Source organism: Phocoena phocoena, chromosome 11 (assembly GCF_963924675.1).
Source record: "Phocoena phocoena chromosome 11, mPhoPho1.1, whole genome shotgun sequence".
NCBI classification, from domain to species: Eukaryota; Metazoa; Chordata; class Mammalia; order Artiodactyla; family Phocoenidae; genus Phocoena; species Phocoena phocoena.
In genome coordinates this window covers 98,531,374-98,547,611 of record NC_089229.1, presented here as the reverse complement: position 1 = coordinate 98,547,611, position 16,238 = coordinate 98,531,374, and the positions used below count along the sequence as shown (strand labels likewise).

Sequence of the window (16,238 nt, the reverse complement as noted above, 5' to 3'; positions counted from 1 at the left end):
CCCGATCCCCCCCCAACAATTCCCGCTGTCTTCCCACCCCACCTGCTCCCAGCTCTCTCTGTCTCTCCCTGATGCCCATTTCCCCCGGCTGTCTGTCTCTACCCGGAGATCTCACTGTGGAGGAAGAGCCTGCCGTGGGCTCTCCCGCCACATCCGGGCTCTCCCTGGCTGGCTCGGGGACCAGGCGACAGCACAGCAAGTTTCAGGCTGGGATTCTGCACAGACGTTGGTCTCCATGAAAAAGACCCCCAAGTGTTGGCAGAGTGCTGCCTCGTCATCCTCCCCTGCGCCTTCACACTGAATCTGCCTCTGTATTTTTTTCTAAGTACAATAGAAAAAAGGGAAAAAACCCAACCAAACTCGTTCTTGTACATCTTATTCTCTGCCTTCACTAAAGCCTTCCTGAGAATCCACACCTTCTCTCACAGGGATTAAAACTTGGCCCCTAAGAACCACTTCCATCTCCCTGGCCTTTGGAATCACATCTTGAGGGAAACAAATCTGAAATGCATTCAGTTTGAAGAACTTTTCTATTTGGTGGCATCAAAGATGCCAGATGCAGTGATCTTACCTTGCTTTCAAATTAAAAAAACAACAACCTAAAAACCTTCAAAAGGTACCCAACTCAAACCCACCTGCACTTTAAAAATCAGGACCCAAATTTCATCACTATTCCCCAAGAGGTGTTTGACAGGCAGCAAGTATAGTAACTTAGAAAGCTCAGAGGCAAAATTGAACATTCCATTTTCCCCACACCCGTTTGCGTTTGGTTGTTTTTTGGGGGGGATAATCCAAACCAAACCAATGAGCTTTGAATCTACAGGTAGTTTAACAGGCTGAGGACACTCCTAACGCCCTTCTTGCTGCTCTGTTTGTGATTCATTTACTCATTCAACAAACATGAACAGAATACGGCAGGCTAAAGAGCACCAGCCAGCTGGGGACTCAATTCCGGCTCTGGCAGCGAGCGTCTGGGTCACTCTGGTAAATTACTCCATCTCTCTGATATCAGCTTCCTTGATGGCTAACCCCTGTATTAACAGCTGCCCTACTTCCCAGGTTTTGTTGAAGATGAAGGAGATACTACCTCTGGCATGGACTAGATGCTCCATAAATTCAGTTCTCCTACCTGAGCAAGTACCGTACCAGGTACCAAGCAGGAGGAGGCAGCGCCTGCCTGCGGAGGTACGAACTGGAGAGGGGGCTGGGCACCTGTGTAAATGGACCAAACATAATGGAGAGGTGGTGCTCGGTTGTCCAACAGTATGTTGGGGACCAGGGAAATGTGGGTGCTCCCTCAGCAGGCAGGGGAGACTCTGGGGGTGCCCCTTCCCACCCAAGGCTCTGGGATGCTGACGCACCTTAGGAAATCCAGCTGTTTCAGGAGCCCTGACTTCTCCCGCTGCAGACTCTCCGTGACGCGGTACACTTCCCTGCAGGGGATGCAAGACGGCAGTGATGAGTGACATGTGGGGGAAGGGGGTGCTACCAGGGCACGAGGCAGTGATGAAGTTGGACCCGGAAGGTGGTGCCCGGGCTGGCCTTCCTCTGGAGAGCACGGCCTCGTGCAGGCCTTATAGCCAGCAGGCCTTATAGCCAGGTCTCACCAAGTCGTCTCAGACACCCTATTTGGAAGGTGAAATGATCCCTGTTTTTCTGGGGTTTTTTTTTTTTTGCGGTACGCGGGCCTCTCACTGTCGCGGCCTCTCCCGTTGCGGAGCACAGGCTCCGGACGCGCAGGCTCAGCGGCCATGGCTCACGGGCCCAGCCACTCCGAGGCATGGGGGATCTTCCCGGACCGGGGCACGAACCCGTGTCCCCTGCATCGGCAGGCGGACTCTCAACCACTGCGCCACCAGGGAAGCCCGATCCCTGTTTTATAGACACAGATAGTCAAGTAGGTTTGATAACTCTCCCTGGCAACCCAGGACTGAGCCAGGGTCCTAATCTAGACCCCCGACTCCCTGTCCCAAGGATACAGCTTGATGATGACTGCACTGTTTTCTCAGGCTCCCGGTGGTCCTGCCCCGCCCCCACGAGAGGTCAGGGAATCAGAATCAATACTCTTCTCCAGCCCAGCCTCGGAGGGTGAGAGCAGAGCTGGTGTTTCTCCCTCCCCCCGGTCCCCCCCATGCTGGGTTAGTTTGTATGCAGGAGCTATTGAAGACCTATCTTTCCTTCCCCACTTTCTCCCAACAGTCTCCAATCTGTTCCCGGAGATCTGGAATTTCCACTGTTGCACATTCATTTCTTTGACTAAAATTTCTTATCTCTAGCTACAAAGCAGAGATTTAATGTATCAATCATAATCCGTCATTTACATCACAGTGTGAGCGTGTCAATCATAGGAGTTTTGAGGAAGGGGAGAGAGAAGCTGAGACATACAGAGCGTGGCTGGAGGGCAACTCAGGCCGCGAGGCAGGGGGCTGTGTGTGCTTTGTTTACATCTGTATCCTCGACACAGTGGCTGGCTTGGAGGTGCAGTCAACAAATAGCAGTGGGAAGAGAAAAAAGAGAGAGGGCTAAAGGAGGGGCGGGGAGGGCAGATGGCAGGGATGGAGGGAGGAAGAGAGCTGGAGGGGGAGGGGGGTTTAGGAGGAAGCCAGCACCACTCAGAGAAGAAAGGAAAAAAATAAAGCAGGGCTTCCCTGGTGGCGCAGTGGTTGGGAGTCCGCCTGCCGATGCAGGGGACGCGGGTTCGTGCCCCGGTCCGGGAAGATCCCACGTGCCGCGGAGCGGCTGGGCCCGTGAGCCATGGCCGCTGAGCCTGCGCGTCCGGAGCCTGTGCTCCGCAACCCGAGAGGCCACAGCGGTGAGAGGCCCGCGTACTGAAAAAAAAAAAAAAATAGCAGAATGGGGTGATGTTGGAAAATAAACCTTGCTTAACTTCACAGTTCTGCTTCCATCCTTCCCTCTGTGCTCTGCACCACAGTTCAGAGACTTAAAATCTCCCCCAAGCTTACTGCAAAGGGTCCCGTATTTCCAAGCCACAACCTAGTAAATGCGTCACTGCCACGGGCCATCAGGGCTGCCTTGACCGTGCACAGGCTGATCTGCGTAAGGACGGTCCCCCGGCAAAGCCCATCCACGTCACCACGAGCTTGCCGGGGCCACAGGACTCGCAATCGCCTTATTCCTTGAGCGGTGTCTGTGGGGTTTCCCCCTTTATAGCAGAATTATAAAGTCACTTTGCGACAGTAACAGACTGTCTCAAATACCAAGTTCACCTCAGACAATGCTTATTCAGTAACAGAACTTCTCTGGCTCCTGCAGAGCTGCAAACTCCCAACATTTTATTGCCAATTATATTTAATGTCAACTGGAGGGAAAACAATGTCTTCCCTATTATCCAACCTGGGTCCCTAAACGCCGTCTGGGACTCTGCTCCAAAGGGCACCCAGTGAGCACAGCTGTCTGGTCGCAGCCTGGCGCCCTGGGAGCTCAGGTTACCTGCATCCGACTTTGGGGCTCCGCCACCCCCATCCCGGGCCCTGCTTCTTCCTGGGGCAGCCGAAAGCAGAGGGCTTTCCCCGCTGAGGACAGACACTCACACCGGAGACCTAACCTAATGGGTCCTCACAGTGTCTGACCGAGTGACCAGTTCCTCCACAACCAAGAGGACCTCAGTCCAAGCCTCCTCTGGCCCTGCTTACAAGGCACCAGGGACCTTGGCACCGTGCACACACATATACACACACACGTACGTGGTATGTATCGGTGCAAACCTACGTCTGTTTGTCTAGTAGACACACATCTGTCTAAACATGCACACATATGTATATTCAGATAGATTTTTTGTGTTAACAAATAGAAAAGCATTTCTGCAAAAAAAAAGACACTTGGATATTTGACTAAAATGACCTTGAAAGTCCTTCTAACCTAGATGTTCTACAAGTTTATGTCTGGCTAACAGGTGAAGTGAAAGGAACAGAACTTGCCGTTTTGCGGTAGTAACTGGTGAGAGGTTTATGGCTGCTGGGAGGGAAGGGCTGTTGGCTGTGTTTTTATGAGAAAGAAAGAAATATGGAGCGTTCTCCAAAGGATCTGTCAAGTGGAAAACGCAGGCAAATGTACAACAGTGTGTGTGCTGTCGCTTTGTAAAGAGTGTGTGTGTGTGTGTCTCTGTGTGAGTGTGTGTGTGTTTGTGGGGGGGTCTGTGTGTGTGTGTGTGTCTGTGTGTCTCTGTGTGTCTGTGCATGTGTGTCTCTGTGAGTGTCTCTGTGTGTGTGTCTGTGAGTTTGTGTATCTGTGTCTGTGTGTGTGGCGGGGGTCTGTGTGTGTGCGTGGGTGTGTGTGTGTGTCTCTGTGTGTCTGTGCCTGTGTGTGCATGTGTGTCTCTGTGAGTGTATCTCTGTGTGAGTGTGTGTCTGTGAGTTTGTCTGTGTGTGTGTGTGAGTGTGTCTGTGTGTGTGTGTTTGTGTGGGGGGGGGCCTGTGTGTGTGCGTGGGTGTGTGTCTGTGTGTGTCTCTGTGTGTCTGTGTGTGTGCGTCTGTGTCTGAGTGTGTGTTTGTGTGTGTCTGTGTGAGTGTGTGTCTGTGTCTGTGTGTCTGTGTGTGGGGGGGGTCTGTGTGTGTGCGTGGGTGTGTGTCTGTGTGTGTGCGTGTGTGTGTGCACGCACATGTACAGAACACTCTGGGAGGAGCCAGGACTGGTGCCCTCTGGGTGATGGGAGGCTGGGAGTCAGGGGGTGGGGGGCAAACCTCCTTCTGCCACATCTCGTGCCTTGTCGTAAACCACCTCTCCCCCAGATACAAGTTAATTAACAGAATAGAGGTGCTGCCTTCCAGCCGACCTTCACCTTTATATTGTCTCCCCTGCCCGACTGCTCCTTCTTCATCTGATTTTAAAATCTAGTTCTCCTTCCTTGGGCATCTTCAGAGAACAGGAAAATTCATTTTGTCCATTCAGAGCTCCAGCTGATACGTGACGGGGTCTGTTGATCTAGAGGCCCACTCTCCCCCCTCCCAGCAGCATCCGGCAGCTGGACGTCATCGGGGAAGCACAGGGTATCAGGAGGACGAGGCTGTGACCTTGTTTTCTGACACTAACTAGCTGGGTGGCTGCGGGCTGCTCACTACCCCTCTCTGAGCTTGGTTTTCATTTGTGAAATGAAGAGGTGGGTTCCAGCACAAAGGTCCTGTCGGCTCTGCTGGTCTGGGATCCTGCTTTACGGAGGACAAGCTAAGCCTCTCCCTGCCCTTCTCTCCAGGCCACTCTGGACGAGACACGCTCTCCTGGGCTCCAGCAGGTTCCCCAGCAGCACACGCTGCAAGCGTCTTATTGAAACAAAGTCGCGAAGGTTCTGGACTCATTTCTCTCCCTCCTAACCCTCCTTCCCTCTTTTTCAATTCCCAGCCTCCAGAGATTGTGTGTCTGGCTTGCTTAATTAAGATAAGACTTCAGAAAGATTTTAATCCTCACGCTGTGATTCGTTAACGCCGGCTCCGGTGCTCATTTCCATTTGCGGTTCTCATGCCTGTGCCTTTCAGATGTTTGTCGCTTTCAGGACTTGATTGAATTTTAAGAGCCTGACTCCTTAATTCTGTTTATAAAGTTAAGCACCTGGTTGACCTGATCTCAATGGGGAGGGACCGATTTTGCTTGTTTACAATGAAATATACTGTCCTTCCACCGGGCATCCAAGCCTTGGAATGGGGTTGATTTTACTTTAAGTCAGCTGCTTGGGAAGACATATCTTTTTCAACTGGAGACGTCTTCCTAGGGTAAAACTCCAAATCCAAACACATCCCCTCCCTCTCACTCTAGATCATTCCCAAACAGTACAGCAGAACAATTTTTTTTTTTTTTTTTGCGGTACGCGGGCCTCTCACTGCTGTGGCCTCTCCCGTTGCAGAGCACAGGCTCCGGACGCGCAGGCTCAGCGGCCATGGTTCACGGGCCCAGCCGCTCCGCGGCACGTGGGATCTTCCCGGACCGGGGCACGAACCCGTGTCCCCTGCATCGGCAGGTGGACTCTCAACCACTGCGCCACCAGGGAAGCCCCAGCAGAACAATTTGATTTAGGCTCTGATGCACCAACGATTTGCCAGCCGTCAGACAGAGTCAGGGCTTTTGAACAAAGACAGTTAACACATGTAAAACATCAAGCATTGGTAAGACTGCCCTTTTTTTGAAATCCGACTTTATACCTTACCTCACCCAGGACCAGGCACCCAGGTTTTGCAGAATGACTACATGAGTCCTCGAACAAACGAGTAAGTGAAGGGTGGCCAGTCCTAGTCCTGGGCACAGTTTTCCGGCTGACTCACTGGTCACTGTGGGGAGTCAGGAGCATGTGACCAGCACTTAGCATCTCAGGACAGGTACTTAACACCTCTGAACCTCAGTTTCCTCATCCATAAACTAGAGTTGATAACCATGGTACCTGGCACATCAGGACGCTGAGAAGGTCAAATGAGATAATGTCAGATTTTCGCCGTAAGTGAGGTACGCTGAGTGCCCAAGACAGTGTTGAAAGCACTGAGTAGCTTTCCACAAATGTTGCTGATGTGAATCCGCCAGTGAGTGCACTGGTACACGGGTGAACAGATAAGCAAGTGAGATTCCGGGGCCTCAGAGAGCCCTTGTTCTCAAAGCCTAACACTCCTGAGACCGCTTCCTCAGTGACTTCTCTGGGTCAGGTGCAGACCCAGCCTTGGACTGTTGCCAGGGGCACCTCCATCCAGCAAGCCGAACCCAATGGCTGGACACCTAGTTTATCAGCAAACCAGTCCCCAGAGATATGGGGCTGCCCACACAGGGCCCACACAGAGGAAGGCTGAAAAAGGAAGGAAAAAGAGGAAGGAAAAAAATGGGCAGAGCTGGGGTGAAGCGTCCAGGGCACTGTCACACGCCCTGTCGAACTACGTGCTGACCTCGGAAGTCTTCCTGGCCCACCCTGTTCTCCCAGGTCTCCGAACCATGACAGTCAATGTCTGGTCGTTGCACTCACTCAGGATTTCCCCCAGACTGCCCCCTATTTGTTGGCTGGATAACGTCTTTCTAATCACGTAATACATTGTCTGAGAATGAGGCTGTACGCTTCTCGTCAATCCTAGGGAGTGCTCGGCGCAGAACTGGTCTGCTTCACAGTCTCAGAATCCTAGAAGGTTAGAAGAGGTCCCAGGGACCAAGGAGCCCCATCCCCACGTTATGAGCAAGGAGAAGGGTCTGGGGGGCGGGCTAACGCGCTCACAGCAGGGGACGGATCTGGAGGGCACAAGGGTGACACTCACATCTCCTTCTCCTGGTGGAGTTTTCGGGCCTCTTGCTGGAGGCTTTCCAGCTGCTGCTGGGCATCCTGCAGCTCCCAGGACGTCCGCTCCAACTCCCCAGCCAGCTCCTGGTTGGTGAGTTTCAGCTTGGTGTTCTCAGCCTTGGTTTCGTGCTTGTCGTTGTGCAGGGCGGTGCACTGGCCTTCCAGCTGGAAAGGAACGGGGGCGTTGTGCAGAGGGGAGCGATGAGCAAGCCCCACCCCCATCAGGCTGGCCTTTCCCAGCCGCATCCTGCTTCCTCCACCTGGTGGGCGGGAACCCATGCTACTGCCCCTCACTGCCCTCAAGCCTCAGTCAGCTTTGTCCTGCCCCTTCTGGAGGCAGGAAGGACAAATTCAGTTTAATGAATGTGGCCAGTAAGAGAAGAAGGAAGCAACAACAAGGAATATTGTGTGATTCTCAAGAGGCCCCGGAGTAATCAGGCAGGCATGCGGTAATTAAGTCGAGTGGCAATCATTCATTGGACGGATAAATCTAATTGGTGAGAACTTAATGCATAATAGTGAAGAGGAAAGAGAGGAGGAGAAGCCAGGTACACTGTGCAGGGCGGGGGTGGGGGTGGGGGAGGGGGAGGCAGCTGGCAGTGAGAGCGCCTTGCTGCAGGAGAGAAACCAAAATCTACAGGTTGGGTACTCAGAGGAGTGGGACCGTCTCCAGCCTTAGCATGGGGGTGTCTTCAAGTGTATTTTAATGTGCTGCTAAAAATATCCCTTTCTATTCAAATGGAACCAATGTGTCTGGGTCTGTCCAGGGCTGGATGCCTTCCAGCACCAGACAAAACAAAACAGGAGGCCAAGCGGCACCCGGGCCTCTCTCTCCTACGAGCCCCTTGCTTTGGAGACGAGGCTGTGGGCGCGAGGTTTGCCTAGGTAACCCATCTCCCTGGGGTCCTAAGCCACGCGCTCCCAGCCACAGTGGGTGGACCCTGGGACACCACCCAGCCTGCCTCTGGGGACTCAGGTGCATCAGGGGCGCGTCTGGTGTCTGCATCCACCCTGCGTTGTGACGGGAACTGTCCCAAAGGAGGCTGACGCACCTCGTACGGGCACACGGGAAGACAGGGGATGGACAAGTTGACCTTTGTCCTGGTCAACCTGCTCTTCCAGCTGGAGGCATCCCTGGCCCTCCTGGCAGGAAGACCTCATGGTCTGCAGCCTCCCCCCAGATATCAGTGTGTGTGACCGCAGCATCCCCCTTATCTCTCACACAGGATGCAGGAAACAAAGTAACGATTTGGCGTTCTGGCGGCTCCTGGGCTTATATAATCACACCACGATGCCTGCGGGGGATACTTGGGAGAATTCTTGGCAATTTTTCCAAAGTTAAACACCAGGCATTGGAGAGTAAAGGCTTTATCTTGGGATCACCTGTGATTTCAGATTTTCTCTTTTGTTCAACTAAATGGTTCTTCTCAGATTTAAGAAAACAGAGTCCTTAAGTGAATGGCAGGGAACGTGGGCAAGCGCCACAGGAGGGGATGGAGTGCAGGGCAGGTGCTCTGAGGACACGGACATGAACATACCCGCTTCTGCTTCTGGATGAGCCGCTCCAGTTCCTGCTCCTTGGAGAACAGCTTCCGTTCCAGCTCCTGACTGCACGCCTGGAACCTCTCCGTGTCCTGCCAAGCCGGGAAGAAGGACACATGAGGCCCAGATGCACCGGGATGGAGATTTATTTTCCCCCACCTTGAACCTGCTCAACAGCAGGGAGGGGCCCGCCCATCCTTTGGGGTCTTCCCACAACATCCCAGGGCTTTGGTCACCCGCCTGCCCTGGCGGATGGAGAGTGTGCCCAACGCCAGCTCCCACCACGTATGACATGTCGGATGACCGCCTCCCACAGGAGAGGCAGCGTGGGTTAGTGGGCGGGCACCGAACGGGGAACAGAACAGGGGCTGAGCTGGAATCTCAGGCCTCAGGCTCCTGTCTGTCCACTGGAAGATGGAATGTCCTTCCGGCTCGTTTATTCTGTCCATGTTGGGCGCAGTCATTCAATCCTTTAAACTGCCCTCCCTCTGAAAACACAGGGGCCCCACTTCTTCCTCCTTCAGGCGGGTCTACGCCCTCGCTGTGTCCCCGCTGGGACGGAGGGCTCCCAAGCCCCGGGGGGGGTCTCTCCCGTGAGCTCCACAGCCCCTCCCCCCTGCCCTAGAACCGGCCTTCCCCACTCAGGGATGTGGAGACCCCAGTGATGCAAGCGGGAAGGGGCCTGGTCGTGGGACAAAGAGGAAAGTATGCAGCTGGCAGGATGCCTGACACTCTCACCAGAGCTGATCCGGTGTAAGGGCCCTGAGTGGGCAGCGGGAGACTTGGGGTCCAGCCCTTGCCTTGCCCAGCCTCCCTGCTTTTTTCTTCCACGTCGCTGTTTCTTGGGAAACATGCTCTCTGCTTGCCCGAGGCATGGCCGCGGCGCAGGCCAGGTAGGAAGAGAAGAAAGCATCATAGCCTCCATATAGCTCACCACAGGAGCCCCACGGGCTTTCCGTGATGTGGAACGACACCTCCCCAAGGAAGACAGTGGTGAGACTCAGCCCTAGGGGGCAGCCCTGTCTGGAAGCAGCAAGGTGAGGGGACAGCAGCCCCCGTCAAAGCCCAGGGCTCTTCCTCAGCCCCTCATCTGGGGACGCCACCTCGTTCCTCAGACCACTTTTTTTTTTTTTTTTTTTTTTTTTTTGCGGTACGCGGGCCTCTCACTGTTGTGGCCTCTCCCATTGCGGAGCACAGGCTCCGGACGCGCAGGCTCAGCGGCCATGGCTCATGGGCCCAGCCGCTCCGCGGCACGTGGGATCTTCCCAGACTGGGGCACGAACCCGTGTCCCCTGCATGGACTCTCAACCACTGCGCCACCAGGGAAGCCCTCTCTGCCCATTTTGGACAGGTCAGCGGGGCTCGGGGGGAGCCTGTGACCGTCCTCGTGTCGGCCACACCTGACGGTGGAGGCAGGGTATGACCAGGCAGCCTCTGCTCCCAACGTTTGCTGCAGGGAATCTTGTCCACCCCGCTGGCTGGGGGTGGGGCGAGCAGCTCCAGGACCCCCAGCTGATGCCGGCAGCCCCGCAAAGGCCAGACGGAGTATCTTAGCGGCCCTGCCGGGCACAGAGTGCTGAGGGGGTCACGGCCAGTGAGATGCCGAGCGCCAAGCTGGCCAGAGGGTGCAGCCTCTCAAGCTGTCATGAACTGTAGACCACCAACCTCACACGGGGCCAGGCCACGCCTGCGCGCCCACAGGCTTCGCAGCACGGCCAACACGTGTTCACGGCTCCCACGCGTACGCAAACAGCATACATCGCAGAGCTGAGCCTGAAGGCGTTTGGGGCTCAGAGGCCTTGAGAAGGGAGCAGCCGGGCTGGGGGGTGGGGCGCGGCAGCGGGGTCAGAACCCCCAACTGGGGCAGATTTGCCCTGGAATTCCGCACCACCCCCCCCAGCCCCGACCTCTTTCCGTTCCCAGTCCCCAGGCGTTGACCCACCTATTGCTTCTGGAAGCAGCATCTTTCCTTAGCTATGACCTTTGACTTGTAGTCATGGTGGGGGGGAGGGGGCCGAATGCCGCCCCCCACCCCCCCCAGAACTCGGCCCCTCTGTGCACAAAGCCACTGGGGTAAAGGGAGCGGGTCTACTATTGCAGGGGATGCGGGGGGTGGGGGTAAGGCTGAGGCTTCCGGAAAAGCCCCCCGCCCCCGTAGGGTCCGCTCGGTGAGGAGATGCGTGTTCTCTCTGCCTGTTCGCCTTCACTAAGGCTGGATGTCGGGCGAGGGCGGTGCCAGCCAGGACGCATTAGCACTCTAAAAAGGAAGGCGAGGGGGAGGTCTGGAAATACTGCCCAGCCTCCAGAGGGCTCTGGGTGGAGAACACAACCGGCTTTTTCTGGAAAGCATTCTGACGCCCTCTCAGCTGGAAGGGCGTCTGTGATAAGAAATGGGGCCGTGGTGTGAATAATCGGCAGAATGAAGTGAAACGCTGGTTTAGACCAACCTGCCTTAAGGAGCAGGGGAGCAATGTGACAGCGGCTCAGGTTCAGCCTTTAGAGGCAGCAAGCCGGTGATGGGGTCTCTATGTTCAAAATTCATACGTTGAAACTTAACCCCAAGGAGATGGCCCCAAGGAGGTGGGCTCTTTGGGAAGCGATTAGGTCACGAGGGCAGAGCCCACCAGAGTGGGATTAGTGCCCTTGTCCGATACCCCAGAGAGCCTGCTTGCCCACGTGAGGACACAGAGAAATTGGCAGCCTGCAACCCGGGACAGGGCTGTTACTTGAACCCGACTGCGCTGGCACCCCGATCTTGGACTTCCAGCCTCCAAAGGCGTGAGAGATGAGTGTTCGTTGTTTATAAGCCACCCAGGTCATGATATTTTTGTAATGGCCCGAACTAAGACAGGAGGCCACCTTTCAACTCCAAGACTTTTCCGCTGAGAACCCAACAAGTGGATAATCCGAAAATGGATAAGAGGGAGTTTCCTGTAGCTCCGTCTGATGACTATGTTCCCCTAAAGGATCCTGCTTAGCCTGGAACAGGAAGGGATTTCACCAGTTCTGAGCTCCCAAGACAAACAACGGGGCTTGGTGGAAGGCTAAGTGCCTAAGAGCAGGAATGTGAGTTTTACGTTTTCCCCCTTGGAATTCGAGAAGAGTGGCACTTGAGTTGTCTTGGGAATTAAAATTCCTAGGTTTCCAAGGGGAAAGGATGGGAAGCATCGGCTCTAACGAGGGTCCCCTTAGGGGAGCTGCTGGGCATGGAGTGGCACGGGCTGTCGCGTTCGTGCAGGCTTGCCGTGGAGGTCTCGGGAGCAGCTAACGTCAAGCCAGGCTTCAGGCTGCTTCAACTGGTAAAGCCCCTCCATCCTTCTCTGCATTGATTCCTTGTTCATTCATTCACTGATTCAACAACTACTTGTTGAACGCCTGCCTGCTGTGCTCCAAGCACGGCGGAAGTGCTGAGGGTACATTAGTACGTAAAAGGTAAAGATCCCTGCTCTTTGGGGCTTACATCTTAGTAGGGCGAGACAGACCACAATCAATAAAAATAAACCGGGAAATTATATGCCATATTTGAAGGTGACAATGGCCTTGAAAAAAATAAAGCAGGGAAACAGGAAATCAATAGCGCCATGCGGCACTGCAATCTTAGATCCGGGGCTGGGGAGAGGGCGTGCTCAGAGCAGGTGGTATTGCAGCCCGGCCCGCAGAGCCAAGCCCCGGGAACGGACTCTTGCCTTCAGGAGAAACTGCTCTTCCTCGCTTTTGATTTGCTGTTCCATCTCCTCGTAGAGGTGCTGGATCTCTTCATCATAGGCAGCACTTTTCCTGCACAGGTGACAAAAAGAGAGCGCGATGAGATGCCTTTATCCCCCAGTGGAGCTCTGGGTGGCGTGGGTGACCATGGCGGTCGGGTCAGCCAAGGCTGCAGGGTCAGCTCCCCGGGATCAGCTGACCACTGAGGCCCAGCAGGACCCTCTCATCCTCCTATCTCCCAGCTGTCCCTCCCAGGCATCCCTGGGTCCACCTTCCTGTCCTCTGCTTTATCTCAGCACCAATCCACGCAGCCTCTGTGACACTCACCGTCCTATTGCCCACTGATCCCTATATGCCTGCTGACAGCATAAAGGTGTGTGGTGTGGGCTTCCTTTCTGCGTGGTTTCTTGGTGTATCTGTTTCCCACTTTGGGCGCTTTCTCTCTACCTGGTTCCATCAGCACCACCTTAACTGTATACTCCTGGAAACTATGTGCTGAACTTTGCGTGACCCTCATTTCTCATAGGATCTCAAAGGGTTCCATGGTGGTGACCACCGCCACCATCACGATACCCCTAGAAAGGAAGGAGGCCACACCTGTCCAAGGGCTCACCCATCTCGGCACAGGGCCATGGGAAGGGTGAAGCTGGGTAAATGCCGATGGCAATAGTGACACGCTGGGTTCTCAGCGTCCCCTCCTACTCCAAAGAGCCCCGCAGGACAGGAAGTACGTAGCTGGCCTCTCTGCTCCTACATGGAGATGAAGACAGATACGGCTCTGGGGACAAGGTTTGTGGGTCACCCCGGGATGCCTCCTCTTTCTCTCCCAGTAATAGATCCTCCTTCAAGTACTCCCCCAAGTTCGCACGGGAAGGACCAGGTATTAGCATTCGAACCAAGACTGGAGATGATCACATGTGACATTCCCAGGGGGTTGCACCTCTACACCTCTTCTCTGACCGGGCATGGAAGGTCCTCTCTGCCCCTCGCTCCCTGCCCTCCGTCCTGTTAAGGAAACTCTAGGCTCCAGCAAGCAGGCTTACGTCATAGCTCTCCAGGGCTGCTTTGAACCTGCAATATACACACCTACTGCCAATTCTGGTACCTGCCATTCTAAACTCAAATGCTGGCACTGCCTTGTTCTTTATTCAACGATGGAGGCGTTTATAATTGAACAAACAGCCCTGGTTCTCGGTTCTAAGAGGTACCGGAGAGATTTCGGAAGAAAACGTCAAGGATAGGAAAGCATTCATTCCCCTGAGCCTTCCGTCATTCAAAGTCCCACCTCCCTGTATCCCCAAGTCCCCCTGGGACTCCAGTCCAGCGCCAGGCCTCCCCCGCCGCCCGAGGCTGCACCACAGCCCAGAGGCTGCCCCTCCCTCACTCGCTACCTGTGCACCACATGCACAGGCTGCCATCTTGACTGGCATCCTTCCAGTTCTACAGAAACCACACAGCTGACCCAGACGAGGGAACCGGTGTGGATCTGCACGGTCAAGGTCACTCACCTGTCTGAGTTCCCTTTCTTGGTTGTATCCCCAAGACCACAAACCCGACTCTGAGTGAGTATGGCACTGGCCCAGGGTGTGCTCAGCAAGAGGACACAGCTCTCCAAGACTCCTCCAAGCCAAGGCTCTGTGTTCATCACTGGGCTTCCCATCCCAGGAGTAACAAACGTCTTTCTGGTGAAGAGTGAGGACTGTCTTCTTGGTAAATGACAAATGTTTGCATTGTTACTTTGGTTCTTAGCTACCCCATGACAATTACAGGAAAACCTTGGCAAGAAATAAGGAGTCGAGGCACCTGCTGTTGCATAGGGACACCTCAGGGACAGAAATGATACAGTGGAAAGGAAATTTCAGAAACAGAGATGGTCTTCCCCTGGTGCCTGGAGTTATCTTCCTGTGCTGGAAGAAATTCCAATGCTACGTGGTAAACGGTATCCAGGAAAACTTTAGAGACAATGATTCCAACTATATAAGCACCAGGGAACTAATAAAGTGATACGAGAAAAACTTAAAAATGGATTTGACGCTGCCAAAGCAACGCTAGCTACAGTCAGGCACATAAGCTGTGACCGTTTAGGCCTAACAACCGTGCAGAGCATTAATTCCACACTACCATTAAATGTGTTATATTAACTTGAAGTTTTATTGGATTAAATTAATAAACTCTATGCTTCTCGTGCTCACATGTCAGTCTGTTAGTCGTGAAGTAAGTCATTTTGCAAATTGCTACAAACAAACAAATGCGGGGAAGAGAGATGTAGCCTCTGAATGGCACCTACTCCCAGCCCTCAACACAAAGGATGCGCCCACCACAAAGAAGTCCTGGGATGCAGGCGGGCATCCGCGATCCTGGGCCCACACTGGATCAGACATGGAGCTCATTCTTTGCAAACGCTCTTGAACAAAACCAGCCAGCATCCTGGTAGGCTGCCGAGGCCTGAATGTCTTCAGAGGATGAGCCCTGACCCAGGGCCGGACACCCGAGCCCCGGCAATGAGATCATTAAGGTGTTGTGCCCACCACTCCCATCACCAAACCAGCTCAGAGGGCAGAAGACCTCCTCCGATCCCAAAGTAGCACCTGTACCCCCGGTTCCTCCCAGCATCATCTCGATGACCAAACGAGAGAGCAGGTTTGCAAGGTATCTGAACTGCAAAGCCCTAAATGGATGTAAGGGATTATTTATTATCGTAATTATTATCATGGGCTGCGGGGGGCAAGGGCTAACACTCTCCAAGGGGAGGAGGGTCTTTGTTTCAAGAATAAAAGGGTTGCTAGGTTTGGAAAGGGTCAGAAGCAATCAGCAAGATGAAGAACAGGAAGCTTAGTCAATCAAACCTCCTGTCGGAACGAGATCCATTCGAGATGCAGGCTGTGTGTGAGCAGGGGCTGCAGAGAAATTATTTTTCTGGGAGAAACAATGGCTAGAGACACTCTCAAAACACCTGGGCAGGGCTTCCCTGGTGGCGCAGTGGTTGAGGGTCCACCTGCCGATGCAGGGGACACGGGTTCGTGCCCCGGTCCGGGAAGATCCCACATGCCGCCGAGTGGCTGGGCCCGTGAGCCACGGCCGCTGAGCCTGCGCGTCCGGAGCCTGTGCCCCGCAACGGGAGAGGCCACAACGGTGAGAGGCCCGCGTACCGCAAAAAAAAAAAAAAAATCTGGGCGTATGACTTATGGTGCTCCAGCCGGGCTTACCACGTTCTGCCATCAGAGGAAAGAGGCAACGGATTATGTTTGCTTATTATACACCCCTTTGTTGCCACTATTTCTAAAACCACTCAGATTGCCTGACGCACACAAACACAGACTTTGAAGTCTTCTCCATGAGTATTTCCCTGTCTGTTCCAACGCAGTGACCCCCTTCTCTGACCTCGGAGGACACCATATGTCTTTACGTGAGCATTTCAAAGTCCTGAACTACTCTTTCCTTTGGGTTTATGCTGTCTTCACTAGGTTACGAACACTCAGACACTGATGTCACCCACAGGGCCTGCGCTCAAAATGTTAATGAAAATCCGTAAGAAATAAATTTAAGACTTTGGATACCAGACTCAGAAGTGCATGGGCGGACCACATGGCAGGAAATACCAGATTCCAGGGGAATTGAAGAATTTCGGGGTTGGAAGGCTTGTCTGATCCAACCACCTATTTTTCCAGGGTTAAAATCCTCGCCACAATATCTCCACCAAGCATTTACCCAGACTGGGTTAGAACACCTCCAG

The 16,238-nt window shown here is 54.0% G+C and overlaps 1 protein-coding gene across 1 annotated transcript in view; it reads right to left on the bottom strand.

The window, feature by feature from the left end:
- Positions 1–16,238, bottom strand: part of CRACR2A (calcium release activated channel regulator 2A) — a 70,446-nt gene that overhangs the window by 28,424 nt on the left and 25,784 nt on the right. Inside the window, exons 5-8 of the mRNA XM_065888117.1 lie at positions 12,487–12,577; positions 8,797–8,892; positions 7,236–7,423; positions 1,362–1,433 (exon numbers count right to left, since the gene is read on the bottom strand). Coding sequence (XP_065744189.1) covers positions 1,362–1,433; positions 7,236–7,423; positions 8,797–8,892; positions 12,487–12,577 — 447 coding nt within the window. The remainder of the gene's footprint in view (positions 1–1,361; positions 1,434–7,235; positions 7,424–8,796; positions 8,893–12,486; positions 12,578–16,238) is intronic.